We start from the raw sequence: 21,100 nt of genomic DNA on the forward strand, positions 1-21,100 counted from the left end.
TGCTCACCCCAGAGCCAGAGCCACCAAGGTGTCCACCTTGTGGGGACCAGGTCCCTCAGAGTGCAGGCCTCAGCTCATGTCAGCAGAAAGGAGGTGACCATCCTGATGTGACCGAACACTGACCGTGCTTCACTCAAGGCCAGCGACCCAACCCGCGTGCCAGCCCCACCCCATGCACACTGGACCCACAGACAATTGACTCAGAGCAGCTGGGGTTCATTCAGTGAGCAACCGCCAAGCCCATTTTAATTTGGAGGCAATTACCGCTACAGACATCTCCCTTCATTTTTAAAAAATAGACATTTCAAAGCATCTTACTGCACAGAGCTAAGCGAGAGCCTCACTCAGACCCCGAATGCTGATGGAGGCCATGTGGGGACAGCACGACCACTTCCTGGCCAGCCATAACACCCTCCCCTCGTAGCTGTCCCAAGTGTGGTGCTAACCACAACTGGGGGTGATCTCTCTCAAGGGAGGTGCCTCTGCCCTGCAGAAGGAAGCTGCTGCCTGTGGGAGTCCACAGAAGCATCCAGAACTCTCAGGGCCAGGAGTGACCAGGTCAGCACAGGGTTGCTGAACACGTCACCCGTGTTGAATGGAAAAGGGAAACGTGGCCACGGGGTCAGGCCAGCAGTGCCCCTCAGGCAGGCACAGCAACAGTGGCAGCTGGACAGTGGAGCAGCAGGAGGACGGGCAGCCAGGACCCACACACGGCCTGCTGTTCTAGCAGCTGCAGGCCCTGTCCCAACAGACCTGCCGGGAGGCTGGCTCCTGGATGGCCCCAGAGGGCTGCTGAGCCCCACGGCCCTCCTTGTGTGATGTGAGCCTCTCAGGTCGGGCCAGTGCATCTGAGAAGATGGGGAGGGACACACACTTGCCTTTCCTGTCAACTTGAACGTGCCTGAGAGCCAGCCCGGGTGTGAGATCTGCTCTCACTGTCCTCGTAGGGATCACAGAACTGGCCTGGCCCCAGCCACCCTGAGACCGCCCCCCACGGAGGCAGGTGGAGAACCTGGCACCAGGACTTCGTGTCCACCCACACGCAGCCTGCTCCCTACATGGCCTTGGGCCCATCCTCCCTGATGTGGGAGCACAGGTGGACAACAGTGCCCACAGCTGGGGTCACACAGTCTTGTCCTTGCTGGGTGCCTCAGAGGGCCTTGGTACTGGCAGGGTGCGCAGCATGGGGTACTGGCTTCTGGGGGTGGCGGGCAAAGGCATAGGCCTGTCCCAGGATGGCCAGGTCCACAAGCACCTGCAGCAGGCCACAGACGGAGAACTGCAAGGGTGCGCCGTTCAGCAGGAAGTAGGCCGTCTTGAACGTGTCCCCACTTGTCCACATGAGCACCATCTTGAGGCTGTGGAGACACAGAGGGAAGTCAGAGGTGACCCAGGAGGACAGGGACACAGGGAGCTCAGTAGCGTGACCCAGGGGGACAAGGGATGTGCTGTGGCCTATTGAGACTGGAACCCAGTGCAGTTTGGGTTGGGTTTGCACCACGCTGGGAAACCAGCATGGACTGAGACAGGCCCATGGCAAAGGCCACCTGCTCTTCCAATGCACATATGGGTTGTGTGCCTGCCAGCCTCAAAACACCAAGAGGTGGCCTGCGTGACGCCCTAGCAGAGAGGTGAGTGACTGCTCCAGTGTCACACAGTGAGTGGGATGAGGTCCCGTGGGGTTGACTCCAAGGCCTGGGAGGGACAGGGTTCAGGCAGCAGGGTGCATAGCCGCAGCCCTGACCCCAGGATCACCTGTTCCTGTCCCAGCCGGCTGCCGGTGCCCTAAGGCACAGGTATGCTCTGGAGCTTGAGGCCATCACTGGCCCAGGCATTGCCTGGACCCCGTCATGCCCCCACCAAGCAACAGCTCCTCCTGACCCTCCACTGCCAGGGCAGAAATCCAAACCCAGCCTTGAGGCCCTGACACCTGGGGGCTGGGGGTCAGCAGGTCAGGCACTCAAGAGACCTGATCGTTAGGAGCCACAGCCACCACGCCGGGGGCCGAGGGCACGTGCTGAACTGCTGAGATTTCAGTGCATCATTCACGGAGACAAAGAATTCCCCTTCTTCCCCACACTGGGTTTTCTTGATCCCTCGTCCCAGCACCATCAGTGAGAATGGAGCAAGTCTGTGAGTTCTGCCACCCAGAGGCTCCCCAGTGCACACCATGCTTGGCAAGTCCCTCTGTCCCTGGACAGCAGACACTCAGCTGGCCCAGATCCCACCCAGGAGCCCCTCCCTCTACTGCAGGACGCCCACCCTCAGGCTGTCGTGTGGGGGGAACTGAGGCGGGTGGGAAGGGGACTGCCACCCCGGGGCCCAGGTTTTCTGCCTGCAGCTCAGTCTGGTGGCTGATGGCCCATGGCAGCTGTGGCTCCCCCACCACCCCTCCTGGCCTCCCATGACCCCTCGCTCTCGGTTCCAGCAAGTTTCCTCCAAAGGAGCTGCCAGGTCGCCATTCCTGAAACCCCCCTCACCTGATCCTATCCCAGGTGGCCACTGGGAATGACTCCCCAGGCCCAGGAGACGAGGGCCAACTCCCACACCTGCAGCTGCCTTCCCAGCCCTAGCCCACACAGGAATGTGACCCATCCTGCCCCAGCCCACCAGGGGCAGGCCCCCTTTCCTCCTACCAGGCTCCCCACCATTGAACCCCACCAAAAGCATGTCCCCTAAAGGCAATCTATGACCCTGGGTTAGGCAAAGGTCTCTCAGATGAGAGAAAAGAAAACGCAGACAGCAGTGCGCTGGCCACACCTGTGATCCCAGCAGCTCGGGAGACTGAGGCAAGAGGACCACAGATTCAAAGCCAGCATCGGCAACTTGGTGAGGCCCTAAGCAACTCCTCAAGAACCTGTCTCTAAATGAAGTACAAAAAAGGACTGGGGTTGTGGCTTAGTGATTAGATACCCCTGGGTGCTAAAAAATCCCTGGTACCAAACAAAAGAAAAGGAAGGAAAGAGAAAGCAGACACACTGCACTGCACTGCACTCCCCAGGTTAAAAGCTGTGCTGTGAAGGACAGCAAGAAAGTAAGAAGGCAACCCACAGGATGGGGATATTTGAGAATCATACATTTGATAAGGCTTGATATCAAGAATGTATTTTTAAAGTCTCTCACAATTCAGTAACAAAAAAATACCACATAACCAATTTTAAAAAAAGTCAGAGAGATCCCAAATAGACACTCTCCAAAGAGGAAGTGACATGAAGCATGTGACCGGCCACCAGGGAAATGTGAATCAATGCCACAAGACATCCCCACATGCCTGCCATGGTGGCCAGAAGCAGACAAGTACTGAGGGGGATATGGGGACCTCACTTCACAGGGGGTAAGAACGTGAGGTGGTACAGCCTCCATGGAAACAGGTTGGCAGTTCCCCCAACGTGAGTCACCACATGATCCAGCCATTGCCCCAGAGAGGAGAAACGCGTGTCCACATGAAAACCCACATGTGGACCTTCAGGATAACTTTATGCTAAAGAGCCTGCAGCGGCTGACAACCCAAGTGCCTGGGGACCGAGCATGGGAAGCCACAGGTGGTGTGTTTGCACAGTGAGATGTCATAAGCCACAAGCACAATGACACCAACATACCTAGGACATGGTGGGGGGGCAGAAGACTGCCCAGCTCCAGAGCTGTGACCAGGGGACAGGCCGTGGCCAGTGGGAGCTGGCTGGGGTAGGAAATGAGCTGCAGCTGAGGACAGCATCTGGCCCTCAGGGTGAGGCAGTGCTCCGCTGAGGCCACTGGATTATGGCACAGGCCAGCTCCAAGGCATCCCAGCCCTTCTGCTGGGCAGAGACCGGCTCTTGTGTGAGGGTGTGGGCACAGGCCCGGCACGGCACCTTCCATTCCCAGCTGTGGCCAAGAGCTGCACAGAGGTCTGAGGATGAGGGAGACATGGCCGGGGAGGACACGCTCTGCTTCCCAGAAGGCTGTGGATCCAAGTGGCCTGCTCTGGAGTCTGAGGCAAGGCCCACATATGGTCAGATGCAGAATCCGGCTTCTGGATGCATGCAGCCAGCCAGGCCCAGGGTCCCAAGCCCAGGGTCCCGCTGGACTCAGCAGATGGCCAGATGAACAGCAATGGTCACCTGCCTGCCTCTGGTCTTCCTCTCCTCAAACGACCTCTGTGGTCACTCCCAACTGTGGCCCAGCAATGGGCACCTGCACCTCCCTGGAGCCTGCAACGTCTCTACCTCCAGGTGCTGCACACAGATGCTCCCCACACAGCCCTTCCGACTCTTCAATAACAGCCTGTCCCACTGCTGAGGGTCTTGGAATGCTCAGCCCCCTTCTCTCTTACAAAAGCCCACCCCACTCCAATAGTTACTTGTTAGAGAACAGTCTCCAAATCTCATAAGAACTGGAGGAAGAAGAATGAAAATAATATTCCCACAGAACCTGCCTTTCGGGGTTGCTGTGCTAATTAGTAATGCATCACTTCTATCATCGGCACTGAAGTCACAACCTCTTAAAAGTTTTTCAAAAGGGAAATCATTATTCAAAAATACCTGACAGTTGCTCCATGATAGACAAAGTATGCATAAGTCTGTGTGTGCATGTGGGTATGATGTGATTCCAGATCATGCCTGCATGAGCACACCCCTCTGTATACGTGTGATGTGGGTACCTTTGTGCATATATGCACATGCAGGCACATGTGTGCACACACATCTGTACACGAGTCTAGGTGCTTGTCGTGCCTGTGTGTGGACATGTGTGCACACCCATCTAGAAGCATGTTTGCACACTTGTGCACAGTCATCTAGACATATTCATTCCCACAAGGCAGGACCTTCCAGAAGACCTGCTGCAAAGCCACTCCTACAAGGCTGTTCACTTGCCCAAATTAGTCAGCTCAAACATGAATTCAAATCCCTCTTCATTCTTAAGCATCCTCGTGATCTTAAGGTAGAGTTGAGGCAGAGGTTGCGATGCAGGTCCCAGGGGCCTCCACACTTCCCTGGCCAGAGCATAGTGCTAGGAGGCACTCAGAAAAGGAGACCAAAGTCTCCACTGCCACACTGCTGGCCACCAAGCTCTGGTCTGTGCATCCAGAAGTGCTCACATGTGCGCATTTAAGCACATCTCTGAATACCCAAGGCTGGGAGTGCTCATGCTCTCTAGCTCACTCAGGAGCTCTCCCAATGACCTTGAGAGTCACGACTCCCACCAGACCTGTGGGTACCACACACCGCTCCATGTGGAGCAGGGTAGGGTGGCACAAGAACCCGAGGCCCTGGACAGGCAATGCCTCTGTCCGGGGAGGCACAGAGAAGCTGTGTCTGAGCACACCCAGGCACCCAGCTGAACCCAGAATGGGCCGCAGGGCATGGGCTGGGTGTGGCCCACACAGAGACCACAGGAGACAACAGAGCAGGAGGGCAAAGCTGGGGACCACGGAAGCTTCCAGCACTGTTTCCACAGAGCCCAGGTGAGCTAGGGCCTGCATATGCCCTGCCTGGCGGAGCCTCTGCACACGGCCCTCTGGAGCATTACACCTGCTTCCCTGTGCTGCAGTGGGGGGGCTCCCTGGCACCCAACACTGGAGCTCAGGACCATCTTGGATTCAGAAGAAAAGCTGCCAGAATTCACCCTTGGGTGACGTAAGCTCTCAGCAACAGGGCTCGCAACACTTCTGAGCAGCAGCAACTGCAGTCTCAGTGTTCTTGTGTCAGAGAGAATGTGCCCCATATGACCCCAGGCCCTGTGTCCAGGCACCCCCCCACCTGCTGATGGGGCCCAGCACAGGCTGACCATCTGTGTCCCTTCAATGTGCACATGCAGCTGACCCAGGAGAGACAGTATCAGAACCAGCACGGGGCCTCCCACCCTCCACCCATGGCTGCCATTATCCAGGGCAAGCACTAGGCTGAGTGTACCAGGCCTTTCACAGTCTCCCAGGAGGTGCAGCCAGGAACACACAGGGCCCCCGAGAGCTGAGCCCAGACCCAATTTCACAGCCCCTGACCGTGAGCCGCACGTACACACCCAGAGCAGGCATCCCGCCCTGCACACCCTCTTCCCTCCTGTCCAGCTCCTGGGGTGGCACTGGCGCTGACCACAGCCTCGGGTCCTCACGTCCCAGCCCCGGGGTAAGGAAGCCTCCCTGCCTGGTTGCGACCCCAGTCACCCCAGCACTAATTTGCTGTGGCCACAAGGGCCAACCTGGCCCCTCCAGACCTTCACAGCAGGCCGGAGCCCAGACCCGCACTCAACACCCCTCTGCCCTGAGCACACCTGCACCCCACCAGCCCACACCTGCACACCACGCCTGAGCCTCCATCCACACCACGCCACCCCAGCCCTGGACTCCATTCTGTGAAGGGAGCCTCTGAGACCCGCCCCCAGGAGAGCTCTGCACCCCCTGACGACCGTCACCTCCCCTGCCCCGGCACCTGAAGTACCTGCCCAGAGAGGCCAAGACCCCTGTGTGCAATGTCCCCCACCCCCATCTGTGCCTCCACACACACCCTACCTCATGCCCTCTGTGGAGCGGTGGCGGTAGTTGCGGTACAGCTGCGGCACACCCAGCATGGCCTCAGTCAGCACCGCCAGGAAGCCCAGCGTCTCCACAAACAGGGCCGACTCGATGGACAGGTAGGTGACGTAGCCGGCCACGCCAGTGAAGGCCAGGACACACTGCACATAGTCCGCGAAGCTGCTCCAGTGCCAGAAGTGGTGTGGATCGAAGTCTAGGGCGAGAGGGAGAGAGCACCTCAGCCAGGTGAGCAGGTGGGGGCCCAGGTAAGGAGGGAGACTAGGAGGGGAGCCAGGCCAGGTCAGTGCAGGCAGGGCTGACCAGTCAAGGTCAGCAGGGGAGTGTGAACCAGTGGACAGGCTGGGGACAGGCACGTGAGCAGGTCAAGGTCTCTGTGGGAAGGCAGACTACAAGTGTTCCCGAGGAAGCCACCACTGGTGTAGCCTTGGTTCAGCACTAACTCCACACAGAGGGGCTAGAATCGTTTCACTGCATCCTCAAGGTTCTGGGAAGCAGAAAGGATCATCCTGGGGTCTGGGGAATGTGATTCCTGGGCTAGAATCGCAGCCCTGCCTTCCGTAACACGGGGCTAGCCTCAGGCACAACAGTTCCCACCTCTGGGACTGTTCTCGTGGTTAACATCTTGATCTTAGGAGTCTCATGATGCGCCCATCCGCAGGACTCAGTCAACGCCACCACTATCCTTACGTTCTTAGTCTCTAGTGGTGCCAACCACTCGGTGACATATTTGTGAACCACATTTGAAAGCATTCAAATGAATCAGTGAATCGAGGACACTCCGGCAGGTGAACAAGCAGCACTTGTGGCCATCACTTGCCATCCAACCCAGAGGTCTGTCATCTGCCCTTGTTCCCCAGTCCAGAGGCATGAGGGGCTGCCCCATCCTCAGGCCAGCAGGTCTTGCTGCAGCTTTGCCCCAGGAGCTCCATGGTAAAGGCCTCACTTCCCGGGGCTAGTGCTTCCATTCCTCAGAGCCTCCATAGCAGGCGCAAGAAGCAGGCAGCCCGAGCACATTACCCAGGCCGGACAATGAACATGTGAATTGGAAGGAGCCCACCGTGGACTAAGGTCCTGCAGGGGGAGCGTGGAATGCACAAGTGTCCTCTGTGTTCAAGGCCCTCAGCTCTTGCAGTCTAGAACCTGAAGCTGGTTGGGCTAAACTTCTGAGCCTCCCGCACACCGAGCTCTGGTGCATCAGCTCTGGTGTGGTCGCTACAGGTCAAGGGGTGCACAGCAGGCCACCCAGGTGACGAGCCTGAGCCGGGGGCTCCCCAGGGCTGCACTCCTGGGGCCCCCATCTGTTTCATGCCTCCCTGGTGTCAGTCCCTTCGGGGAGCACTGAAAGCCAACCTCCAGAGGTTAACTGAATCCCTATGCCTCTGAGCAGGGCAGAGAGAAGTCCGCAGGCCAGTGCTGGTGGCCAGGGATCCAGAAACCAGGGCGGCCCCTCAGTGGGGTCACAAGGACCCAAACAGTGGGTGCCCCAAGCAGATGGCCATCTGAGAGGCTGAGACCAAGCGAGGAAGGGTGGGGCTAGGCTGAGCTCCCTGGCACACCAGCCAGAGAGGGGAGGCCAGGAAAGGCTCTGCAAGAGGGCTGGGGAGGTAGCTCAGCTGGTAGAGTGCCTGCCTCACAAGCTCAGGGCCCCGGGTTCAATCCCCAGCACTGCAACAACAACAAAAAGAAGGCTCTGCAAGAACGCCACTCAGGACTCTGGAGTTGAACGCTCCTCCTGAACCTAAGTGATCAACAACAACACACAGACAGGCAACCTAATTAAAAACTGGCTGGGTGGGGCTGGGGCTGTGGCTCAGTGGTAGAGCCTTGCCCAGCATGTATGAGGCACTGGGTTCAATTCTCAGCACCACATGTAAGTAAATAAAGGTCCATCAACAACTAAAAATATATATATTTGGGGGAAAAAAAAACCAGGCAGAGTCTCAATGGACGTTCCTACAAAGAAGACAGAAGAATAGCCAGGAGACACAGGAAGGGATGACCTGCACCACTGGTCAGAGGGATGCGCTCAAAAGCTCAGGAGTCTGATGGTCTGTTAGGGACAGAAACTAGGACCTGCGGGAAGGCACAGAGTGGAGCTGCTGGCCATGTTTGAAGTCCGCCTCTACCTCCTGGCCTCTCCTGGCACGGGAGTCTTTTGGGAGCCCAGGCCCCAGAGGGGCAGGTTCCTGGGCCCATCGCAGGCACACAGGAGGAGCACCCCATGTGGGTGGGGGCTGGGTGCCTCTCCCGTCACCCTAGCATTCCCACACTCCCCTGAACAGGGGTGCACTGCTGTGACTGACCTCCACCTCCTCAGGGCACAGCCTTCCCAATCTCAGGGCAGTGACCTATTTGTTCTCTCAAATTGTGAGCACCACAGTCCAAAAAGGAGACGCTCAGGAGGAAGCTGGTCATTGCAGAGTAGCCCTGACCAGCTGCAGAGGGACCTCGGTGTCCCCAACACCTTCTGCCTCTGCACAGGGCTTCCTGTGGTACCCAGAGGGCTAGGATGAGTGGCCACTGCAGGGATACCCACAGAGCCCACAGCAACCAGAAAGGCACCTGGCAGCCAGTCCTGTAAACCAAGGACTGCATCTGCCCACTCAAAGAGGAGCGTGCCGAGATCCTGCCCCCCGGTCGTGGGCAGCAGTCAGGATCCAGGTCCAGTCAGGAGTCTGACCCTCACAGGTGGATTCCTGCGGCTGGCCCTGGGGCTGGGCACGGGCAGCCACACCCCACCGTGACAGCGCAGTCCGGGGACGCTGGGGATGCACAGCCCAGCGTCCTGCAGCAGTCTACAAGCGCCCTCTTGTGGCGGGTCCAGGTCTCGTCAGGCAGAGGCCTTCCCACTCCCTGGGAGCAGTGGGAGAGCTGGATGATGGGCGCTCCCCCAGCCCTTGCCCCTCAGAGGCAGGGGACGCAGGCCCTGCAAGCCACCTGCAAGCCACCTGCACACGGCCTTCCCTGCTTGGGGCTCTGTGCTCAGGGATCCTGTGCTCCGGGCGTGGCAGCTCTGGCAAGAGGTGCCCTGAAGTGGGGGAGGCTGGTGATGGGGGGCTGCCTGGCACCTGGCCCCAGTATGAAGCGGGCCCCCTGGCAGGCTGGTTTAGGGGACAGCGTCCTGATGAACAGAGCAGCATGACCACAGCAGCTCCACCTGGCCAGCAGGATCCCTCCCAATGAGGGCATGTTCCTTTCCATCTCCAAAGCACCAAACCCTGCAGCAGACAGGGGGCCCTGACCAGGCACAGTAACCCACATCCCTGCTGGCACAACATGACCCTATATGCAGTGGACTGGAGACAGCAGGAACCCCCAGTCACTGCGACCATCTCAATCCCTGAATCCTGGGGTGCAGGGGAGAGATTCACAACTGGGCTACAGTGAGACCTGGCAGCCGGGTCCACACCCCGCTGAGCGTCGCACTGAGCAAGGCCACGCTGGCAGCTCCAGGAGACTCCCTGAAGGAGCCTCCCCATCTGAGAAGGAGCCACAGGACCCGAGTCCAGCTGGGAATCATCCACATGCACTCTGAAGAGAGAACATCATGCAGCCACCAGGCTGAATCCCAGTGACCCCCAAAGCTGCCTGTCACGGCATCCCAGGCCCTGCCAGCGATGGATCAGAACAGCCGGCATTCTGGCTGGTGGCCTGGCACAGAGCATCCCCTCCTCCTTCAGTATCCTTAAACCAACCAGGAGCCATCAGGTGCATGATTCCCCGAAGCCCCCTGGCTGGTGACCAGACTACAGAGCAAGAAGACCCAGTTCTGCAGAGGAGAGATATGTCAGCACCCGCCAGCTAGAGGCAAAAGTAAAGGGGGACCAAGCTGGCTTCCCATCCAGACCCTACCAGCTCCCAAATCACTCTCCAAAGGGGCAGCAGAGAGGACAAGGTGCCCGGGAACCACAGGGACACTGCACCTTTCCAAACCCCCATGCCCTTTCCAAACAGGTCTGAAGCAGTAGCTCCCTCTGGTCCCAGGGCCCGGAGCACCTGGAGGCAGCAACCCTGACTCCTGAGACGCTGGGGAAGGGGCAGGAGGCTCCTGTCAGAGTGAGCCCGCACCGGAGCCCATCTCTTCTCACCTCCTTTCTCTTCTTTACCACCCGACCCCCTGGGGTCTCTGGTCTCCCAGCTGGCCTCACCTCAGATGCCCAGGCTCCAGCTTCCTCCTGCCTCGGCCCCCACCTGGCTTTCTTTTCACTTTTTAAACCCTCTGCCGGGGACTCTTGAAAGTCTGTGTGTGACCTCCATAACTACCATGCCGTTCCACAGGGACGATCTGAGGGCCTGGGCCAGAGGCCAGGGACAGCCTGCCCAGAGGGGCAGTTCACCACCAGGCCCTGAGGACCCAAAATGAAAAAAGCCCCCCAATCAGTGGAGGCCCCATGAAGGACACCCTCCAGAGACCCACGGCACAGCAATCTCATCAAATACCGTAAGAGCCAGAGTTTGAAAAGTCCAGAACTGACCGGGGGCCTGGACCTTTCAGGAGACAACAGACGGGGCTCTGATGGGTCCCCTCCTGAGGCACCAGGTCTCCTGTCAGAGGTGGACAGTAATTCCCCTGTGTTTAAGAAATACAGTTATTCTCAAATAGCTAGAAAAAAGTGGTATTCCTATATTTCAATATTTTTAAAAATAAAACCAGTTCTCCAGGGAAAACAAAAAGGCTCCCCTTCCTTCCCATCCCAGGTCAGACAGCCACATGGCCTGGCCCCAGCTGCCCCCGCTGCCCCCATGCCAGCTCACATCCCCCACTGTCTCCCTCTGACTCCAACTTGGCAGGGGAAGAGCTGTAGGGGACCAGCTCTCCCCACCGCCACCACTCAGCCTCCCGCGGCTACAGCCAGTGAGAAAGGTGGACCTGGCCCACGCCTGGGTGATATGGGGCTCGGCACATTGGCCTCACCTGGGGGACACTGAGGGATGTGGGCCCAAGCCTTGCACAGGGCAGTGCCAGGTCAGGGACAGCCAGAGTTCAACACAGAGAGCAGCAGGACCTGCTACAAAGGAGCAGAAACCGCCTCCTGGCCTCCCAGCCTCCGGGCCCATGATTCTGACCCAGCACCACCTCTCATGCAGACACAGGAGGAGCCAGAGAGCAGGCCTGCCATTCCAAGGGACAGACCCCAAGTGGCCAGGGCTGGCACAGGGCGGGTGCAGCACTGCCCTGTTGAACCATCACGGCAGCTCCAGAAAGGACCCAGGACCAGGAGCTGTCCGGTCCCAGGTCAACCAGGGAAAGCAACTGCCAAGCCAGCATCCAGCCCCTGTACAAACAAGGCAGCCTCTGAAGACTGAGGCTGCACCTCACCGTGAGGAGAGCCAGGGATGGAGGGAGAGCGCCACAGGCTGCAGAGATCTGCTGGCCTCTGTGCCCCACGTCCCAGGAGCCTTTCCTCTTTCTCCTCATCCACATCCCAGCCTGTCCTGGTACCTCTGCCCAGCAGAGCCAGCTGCGGTCGCCACAGCTGATGCCTGAGTTCCCACAGGAGCTGGCTGTCCTGCAGCAGACGTGGTCCCGGGAGCCCAGGCAGGCTTTGGGCTGCCTCCCTCCACAACGGGACCTGCAATGGCGCCTGAGCCACCAACACAAACCACCACGGAACCTGCAGCCGCCGAGGTCATCCCTCCTGCCCCAGCAGGCCGCTGGCCGGGCTGAGGCTTCTTCCTAATTCCGGCTCCCTAGGTTTCAGGTTAAAGACAGTTCTGGGTGGGTATTACCAGAACAGCGACTCAAGAGCCTCCACACACCCTCGCTGGTAAGTGTGACAAGCAGCCACCACAGGAAGTCCCTGGAGGCATCTTGCACAGAGCACATGCAGACATTCCCCAGAGAACCTTCTCATGGTGGTGGGAAGAGCTGTGTGTACTGGGCCGCAACATGCACCCCGACATGTGCTGGGTACCGAAGCACAACGGCAGGTGTCTAGCCAGGACGATGGGCTCCCTCTCCCCGAGGCTGCACAGGGCAATGGCTGCCAGGAGCAGCAGCAGCCATCTGCTCCTGCTCCCCCCAGCCCCACTCACAGGGCAGGAACACTTGATGCCCCCCATCCTGGCCTCTGCTTGCTCATGGGGTTCACACCAGCAGGTGCAGGCTGAAAAGACCAGAGGGCCCCCAGTCCTCCTGAGGGTAGGGGTCACCCCAGAGGCTCACTGCTGCCCTGGCCAGCTCGAGAGAGGGGCACAGGTACTGCCCCACGGGCAGAGTAGCCTTGGAGAGCTCCATGTTCTCCCTAAAGGTGTGGATCAGGATGGAGCAGGGGCAGCCTGGGCACCAAGGAGGTCTGGGTGGCAAGCAAGAGAAAGGGGGCCCTGGGACAGATCTGTTTACCACACAGACCAGGCAGAAGTACAGCCAGGAAGAGCCCTCCTGGGGCAGAGCAATCCCTGGAGACCAGCCTGCAGCACAGCAGTGCCTGCCCAGGTACCACCAAGACCAACCCTGCAATGGCTGCAGTTGGTGCCAGGGGGAAGGGGGCACCCCTGGGGACAGACCACCCAGGAACCCAAGCCCACAGCAGCCCTGCAGGAGGACTCAGAGGCCCCATCCCCCAGGGCAGCCAACACCCTCCCCAGCGCGGCTCAGTGTCCACAGCTACCCCAATGTCTACCTAAAATGTCCACCTGAAACAGCAAAAATAGAGATATGCAAAGGAACCAGGAAATGCAGCCCACACAGAGGGCAGAGAGCAGCAGTAGAGCAGGGCCCACAGATGTGGAGGAGACACGGGCTCCGCAGAAGAGTCTTCAAGACTGCGGTGGTAGACACGCACAGAGCCAGAGAAAACCGGGAACTGAAGGGCGCACAATGATGGCACCCGACAACAGCATCCACAAAGGGACAGAAAGGACGAGGAGGGCCCGGGGGAATCCAGGCCTCGCACACAGGCAGAGGCTCGCAGCCAGCACCAGGCAGCAGATGCAGCTGGTGCAGAAGCACGACCTTGAGGCCCGATCGCTGAAGACGATGAGGCCAGAAGCACAGAGAGCAGAGGACGGTGTCTGCCTTGTAGGCATGAAGGGCGTGTGGTCAGGAGGAGAGGAGCGGCGTGCCAGGCCATCACCTCCCGCGGAGGGGGCAGGGCTGCACAGGAGCCAAGTTTCTGCATCATCAAAATTAGGTAAATATAGGTACTGTGCCCATCTACAAGTAAAAATATGTCCAAGAAATGAGATTGGTCAAAAGTTTGAAGCAGATTCTAGGTAAGTTACAATGCATACTGCAAGCCTCAAAGCAGCGACCAAGAAAGTAATTCTGAGCATGTAGTTAAAAATCACTAAAGGAATTAAAATGTCACATGAGGAAATAATACAAAAGAAAGCTGTAAATGAACAATGGCTGGGGAAGCCACGGGCAGGTCAAAAGCAGAAGGAAAACAGCAAATATAAATTCAAATGTCAAACAGTACATGCGAATCAAATAAGCGATCAGAATGCCAAAAGAAGCTTCCTAAAGACCTGTGTGCTATCTACAGAGGATGCCCTTTAGATCTAGATATAAAGACATACATGTTAAAGACCAGAAAAAAATATGCCACTCAAATAGCAAACGCAGCCCCATGGCTCCACAAATACCCGAACAGGCTTAAGACAAAGCAGCACCAGAGACAGCGTCCGTCCACAGGGAGACACCAGCCCCCAGCACAGACCAGACACACCAGGAAAACCGACAAGGACAGCAAGAGAGGCAACTCAGAAACAGCTGGAGACTCTGCAACCGATTTGTGACCCTCAGGTGAAGAACGCCAAAGACACTAAGCCTGCACCTGGCAGGCAGACACTCCAAGCAAGCCTGGGCTGTGCTTCAGGAGAGACCCAGTTGCACCTGCACCACAGAAGGGTCTACGGTTGCCACAGAAAGAACTCAGTGTGCGAAAGAAACTCGGGAAATCCACAAACAAGTGGAAGCTGCAGATGCTCGTGAACAACACAGGGTCACAGGAGCTATCTAAGGAAATGGGAGAAGAGACACACTACATCACCTGCTAAAGTCACTCATAGGAATCTCCACCGTGAGGAACCAGGGGAGTGGACGGAAGGCCCCAGGGGAGCTGCACTCCTGCTGGTAGGGAACCCAGGGATGGACAGATACTAGCACAGACAAGCAACCACAACTGCTGCAGGAAAAGTAAAGTGGGCCTGCGCTTACAGGAGTGCAAGCTGTTCCAGTCCCCTCTGTGCCAGATGACTGAGGCCGAGCCTTCTCTCCCCTCTGTGCCAGATGACTGAGGCCGAGCCTTCTCTCCCCTCTGTGCCAGATGACTGACTGATCAATCCTTCTCAGACCCACGTATAGTACAGAGTGGAGGGAGCTCTTCCCACTCACTCCATGTGGTCAGTGCTGCCCTGAGTCCCAAGTCATAGCCACAGAACTGCACTCACACCTTTACGACATGGACGCAAGATCTCCTCTGCCTACAGCAAACAGCATCCAGCAACATGTGAGAGCTTTTCACAGCACCACCAAAGGGGTATCATCCCGGGAATTAAAGGGCAGATCAACGCGAAGTCAGTCAGCGATTCTCCACAACATCCGAGGAAAAGCCAAGGCCACGTGGCCATCTTCACAGTTGCAGCCAAGCACCTACAAACCTCCAGCACCACTTTAGGAGACCGAAGGCCTCACCAGCCCAAGACAGGCGTGGCACCCACTAGGCGCACCAGGTCCAGCCAAGCAGTCAGGCAGGAAATGAAAAACAGATCAGGAAGAAAAATGCAGTCTGTATTCACAGAAGACTGGATCGCAGCGAATCCTAAGCAATCCACTAAAGAGCAGCTAGGGTGAGCAGACACTTCAGCAAAGCTGCACAATACAAGATGTGTGTGTAAAAGTCAGTTCCAAAGCAGCAGTGAATGATGCTAGACGGAATTAAGGAAACACTTGCCTCTTCCTTCCCTTTCCCTCCCTTCCTCTCTCCTTCCTTCCCTCCCTCCCTCCCTCCTTCCCTCCCTCTTTCTTCCTTCCTTCCCTCCCTCCTTCCCTCCTTCCTTCCCTCCCTTCCTTCTTTCTACCCTCTCCCTCCCCCTCCCTCCCTCTCCACTCAGAAAATGGATGGGTTTCTAAGGAAGGATTCATGCTTGGGGCATGGTTAGCTCAGGGGACACAGCCATGCACAGGGGTCGTGAGCACAGAGGAGGAGCTGGCAGCAAAGCTGAGAGGTGACAGGGATGCACATGGAGGGCAGCCTCATGCAGGTACATACCCAGATAGGATCGCCCAGGTGGGGCTTTGGGCTCTTCGTCCCTGCTGTCTGCAGCTTCATTCAGAAAGAGGGAAGAAGAAAGAAGGGAGGGAAGGAGGGAGGGAGGGAGGAAAGAGAAAGACAAAACAGACCGGGTTTAACACTGGCAGACTGCACTTCCCAGCCCTTTCTGTTTCTCTAAAACACACACACGCTGGACCACAGGCCACCTGATGGCACAGTGACCTGTTCACTGCCAAAGGACAGCAGGCTGGACACATGAGAGACAGGCATGCAGTGCACAGATGACTGGGGCTCCTGAAATCGGTCACAGCCAACCCTCCTGCTGCACTGCCCTCCATGGCCAGGGTGCCTCCAGACAGCTCCGCAGGACCTCGTGTGGTCTGGGAGGGGAGCAGCTGGACAGGTGGGATTGGGACTGAGCACCCGCAGTGGACACCATCTTAAAGTCAGTCGTCACAGGCAAAGAGCTGGAAGCAAACAGGAGCCCATGGCCTGGACACAGCACCACTCTGCTCAGTCCAAGGGCAGCACTCCCAGGCAGCTTCCCACCCCCCGCTCCCCAGCACCGAGGACCTGGCCAGTTCAGTGCCCACTGGCACCTCTTCTAAAGATCAGGTCCACAAGTGCAGGAAGGAGGCAACGTGCTGGAACATTTTGGCACAAAACATACCCAGAGCAAGAGCCCAGGGGTGGCAGGTGGGACCCGGGACACAGAGGCACAGACACACTGGACTCCCCTGGGCACACGTGCACCACCAACATTTCCCACCTGGAAAACCAGATGGCCGGCCGATTACATTTGAGAACATGTGCAGGACAGACAGGAGGGTCCAAAGCTGACGCCAGGGGATGTTTCCAAGCATGCACTCCATGCAGTGGGCACGGGACCCTGCTGTGGCTGGCAGCATGTCTGCCCACATCACCTCAGAGCCTCGAGGCTCCTGCCAGGTGTGCTTGTGGAGAAGCGTGCAAAGATGCTGTCGACTTCCAAGACTAGGTCCCAACGCTCTCCAGGGCTGCTGCCCTGGGAACCGGAAGCAGTGCTGTGAGGAGGCCCAGCTGTGGCAGTGCCAGCCAGGGCCCAGTAACACCAGGCAAGAGGGAGGAGGGAGCCAGAGGGGCGCCCGCAAGCCAGTGAGCTGCGGCCCAGCCCCTGCCACTGGGCCTCCCTCACTGACGCCGAGGACACAGACACCAGCTGTCCTGCCAAGCCCCTGCTGTACTGTCCTTCAAGCCCTCGGTTTTGGTAGCAGCAGAACACAGGGAGATGAGGCTGAGGGCTCAGGGTGGCTGGCACGTGCACACAGGGAGGGACAGTGGACAGGGAGGTGAGGAAGACAACAGCAGCCCAGAAAAGAACAGAGAGGAGCCAGCACCGGAGCCAGGCAGTACGCACGGGCACTCCTGCCCAAGACCCCAGCAAGCCGCAGCCAGATGGACGCGGCACATGCCCTTCAGGTACCGATTCTTCTGCTGGCGCACAGACACAAGTGGACGACCCCCAAGCTCCCACCACAGGCAGCCGCTCCCTCCCAGAGCTCTGGGCACTAAGAACTAGGGAAGTGTCAGGTAACCCAACCACCTGATTTCAGGCCACAATTTTGTTACTCAAATAACTCCTATGACAAATTTTAAGGAAAAAATACATTATAAAATTAAATTAAATTTTTAAAATACAAGCCAGGCACAGTGACCATGCCTGTAATCCCAGGGATTTGGGAGGCAAGTTCAAGGCCAGTCTCAGCAACTTAGTGAGACCCCATCTCAAATGAAAACTAAAAAGGGCTGGGGATGTGGCTCAGTGGCTAAGCACTCTGAGCTCAATCCTGGTACAAAAAAAAAAGTTTTGAAAGCAAGAGTGAAAATGAAATGACGCAGTCGACTCGGCTGTCAGCCACTGGCGTGCCACTCGGGAGCACCGTCCTCACAACAACCACACCTGTCCTGCGGGCTGTGCCCTGAGCAGGTGCAGTTCTGCGCCCACAGCCCCTCCAGCCTGTTCCAAACTGTCTCACTGGCAGTAGCCTCAGAGGATGGCGGGCAGTGGGCCAAAGATGGTGGTGAGCTGTGCTGTCACTCCTAGGACTCCCGAGAGGTGGAGCTGACGTAGGTGATCATGATGGAAGGGGCTCAGTCAACCCGGGGGCTGGGGCTGACAGGCAGAACTGGTGTGCAGTTGGAAGCCTTCCACCTCACGGGAAACAGCCCCATCGCCACCCAAAAATGCCAAACAGCAATCAGGCCCAACCGCCATCCCTGCAGACTTGTCTCCATACCACAGCTACTTGCAGCAGCGGCCACCCTGGGCCTGGACTGTGAGGACAGTGGCCACCAGAGCCTACCACACAGGGAGAGGGCACAACCCTCAGGAGCCCCCACAAGCTCCCACTGGCCGGAGGGACCAAGAGGCTTGTGTGAGGATGGCGACAGCAGTCAAGTGAACCTATAGGACACTTGGGAGCCCAGACCTTCAGCACAGGTTCCAGGACCCACCCTGAAAACTGGCAGAGCAAGGCTTGCCTCTTCTGCAGGAACCGTGCCCTGGAAAGCTGAGTGACAGGCACAGGGAGGGGCCCAAGCAGCCCCTTGTGAGTGACAGATCTTCACAGGTTCCCTAGCTGCCAACATCTCAGACGGGCAACCCACCTGCAGAGCACCACGGCCTGCAAGACCAAGAAAACCACACTGGTTGGGACCCGCCTCTGCGTCCAACTAGAACATGGCCGCCCAGAACCAGGGAGAACCACGCCTGCTGGGACCGGCCTCTGAATCTAATTCCCTTTTTAAATTATTATACAGGATATTCCAAGAACAGAAAGACATGAGCCACTGTGGGCTCATCACCAGCAGCAGCGTTTCCCACCACACACCCTACCAGAGACCCTCAGGAATCCCGTGAAATCCCAGGTGCTGGTCTGCAGCTGCAGCCTGGCTCTGACGCTCTGCCTTTCAACACACTCCTCAGAAGAGTGCAGCATGGAGCCAGGCCAACCAGCCCCAGCTCACAGCAGACTCTGGAGGAGAAGCGGGGTGGGGGGAACCTATTGATCAAAAAACTTAATTTGAAAAAAATACAAAAGACAGACCAACCATAATAACTGACAGACCCCTAGTTGTCATCCTCTGCCTGTGCTGGATCCTGACTTCAGGAAGCAGAGTGGCCAGTGAACCTGGAAATACATGAGACAAAGGGATCTAGTCCAAGTGGGTACTTGATACTAGGGAGCTGTGTGTTTCCTGTGGGTGGCATGGGTGTTGTGGCTGTGTTTTCTAAGTTCTAGTCCAAGTGGGTACTTGATAATAGGGGCTGTGTGTTTCCTGTGGGTGGCATTGGTGTTGTGGCTGTGTTTTCTACGTTCTTATCTTTTAGACACATTTGGACCATCAGCAAATACAATGGTGTCTGGGGTTTGCTTCAGCAACTGCAGGCCAGAATGCTGAGTGGGAATGGAGGCAGGAGGTAACCTGAACATGCTGGCCTCCACTGAACTCACCACCACTTTGTAACTGTTTGATATTCCCCATAACATAGAGTGAAAGCAAAGAGCAAGAACAGACACGCACACACTTACCCATTCAGTCACAGTGCACGGACTCGGGGACAGTGGTGGACCTAGCCACCTCAGACCCTGGGCATAGCCCCTCATTCCTACACAAATCCAGCAGGAGGAGTAATTTTAAAGTTTGATTCTGATTTTAAATAGTATGCATGATACTTTTATCATGACTTTATGATAGGCCACTGACTATAAACAAAAAAGGGAAGCCAGGCATGCTGGTACCTCCCAGAGACTGGGAGGCCAAGGCAGGAGGATAGCAAGTTTAAGGCCAGCTTAGGCAACTTAGAGAGGCTCTGCCTCAAAATAAAAAATAAAAAGATCTGGGATAAAGTTCAGTGGAGGGCTGGGGATATAGCTCAGTTGGTAGAGTGCTTGCCTCGCAAGCACAAGGCCCTGGGTTCAAATCCCCAGTACCGCAAGGAAAAAAAAAAAAAAAAAGCTCAGTGGTAGCGTGCCCTTGGAGCAAAAAAAAAAAAAAAAAAAAAGAAAGAGGAAAAAACCTAGAAAGTACCAGAATGTTCCAAGGCACCTCTGGAGGGTGGGAGCTATTTGACCTTTGCTTCATTCTATTCTTACTCAAAAATGTCTTACCCCAAAACATGCACTCTACACTTTACAGTCAGAAAACAAATTGCATACTTAATTTTTAAATCAAACTTGCCTTTCCATTTGTTTCCTTAATCTCACATTCAAATTGAATTTGCAAACTTCAAAATTAAAAATCCTACAAAAGATGGTGGGAAAATGTTTCAGCTTTTATTTTTAGGTCACCTGACTATTCTATTGAAATAAGGTCATTCTGAAGTTTCCCCATGAACTACTCAGGCTCACGATCACTTTGTCAGGACTTGTGTCTGCCCTGGCACATGGCACCACGGGGACCCTGGTTCCTGGGTGGCCCCAGCATGTGATCAGAGCCGAGGTCCCAGTGTGGGGCCTGGAGCCGCTGGCAGGAGAAGAGGGCTCAATGGTGGGCGTCTCCTGGGGTTTCCTGGTTTCTCCACATCCCCTCCCCCACTGGACCTGAACCGTGAATGGGACTAAAACCCTACACCTTGCAAAACCTCAGTTGTCCCAGTACAGGGTTCAGGATTGAAGCTGTGGTCTGGCAGGAGCCTAGGGGTCAGAAGCAGAGGTCCTGCCTCCTCCCTCAGGCTGGATTAATCCAGGACAATCCAGGACAACCTCCTCACCATGAGGACCCCAGCTTCCTCCACACCTGGCGAGCCCTTTGCCAGGCGAATCCCAGATCAGGGCATCTTGAGGGGCCACTGTTCTGCCCATACCAGGGGCACCTGTTAAAACTTCAGGCTCCATCCTGTGAGAATTTGAATATAAGGTGTCCCCCAAAAGCTCACACTCTACAGTGAGGAGTGTTCAAGGGTGAGATGATTCGCTCATGAGAGCTGTAATCAATCCACTGGATGGATTAACAACCTGAACGGACTAATGTGGCAACTGTGGGCAGGTAGGATGTGGCCTCTGGGGCCGTGCCTCTGGGGTCCCATGTGGGCCCAGCTCTCTCTCTGCTTCCTAGTGGCCATGAATGGATGCGCTCCTCCTCTATGCCCTTCCACCATGACGCTCTGCCTCGCCGTAGCCCAGAGACAGGGAGTCACTCACCATGGACTGGCCCTCTGGAACTATGAGCCAGAATAAAGCCTCCCTCCTCTAAGCTGTTCTGGTCAGGTGTTTTGGCCAAGTCACATAATCGGAGGAAAACAGAGTCCTGGTCCTGAAAACTGGGGCCACCATTTTAACTGAATCCTAGTTAAACAGAATAGAAACAGTCCTTAGGAGTAGTCTGCACA

The 21,100-nt window shown here is 56.8% G+C and overlaps 1 protein-coding gene across 3 annotated transcripts in view; it reads right to left on the minus strand.

Annotated features, from left to right (window-relative positions):
• Positions 1-215: 215 nt before the first annotated feature.
• Positions 216-21,100, minus strand: part of Slc66a2 (solute carrier family 66 member 2) — a 29,278-nt gene continuing 8,393 nt past the window's right edge. The window contains exons 4-6 of one of the 3 annotated variants that reach the window (XM_047526296.1): positions 15,727-15,780; positions 6,488-6,704; positions 216-1,358 (exon numbers count right to left, since the gene is read on the minus strand). In XM_047526296.1, the coding sequence (XP_047382252.1) occupies positions 1,151-1,358; positions 6,488-6,704; positions 15,727-15,780 (479 nt within the window). In that variant the 3' untranslated portion in view covers positions 216-1,150. The remainder of the gene's footprint in view (positions 1,359-6,487; positions 6,705-15,726; positions 15,781-21,100) is intronic. The other 2 variants (XM_047526297.1, XM_047526298.1) reach the window with 2 other exon arrangements.

The sequence above is a fragment of the Sciurus carolinensis genome, chromosome 15 (genome assembly GCF_902686445.1).
Source record: "Sciurus carolinensis chromosome 15, mSciCar1.2, whole genome shotgun sequence".
Taxonomy (NCBI): Eukaryota; Metazoa; Chordata; class Mammalia; order Rodentia; family Sciuridae; genus Sciurus; species Sciurus carolinensis.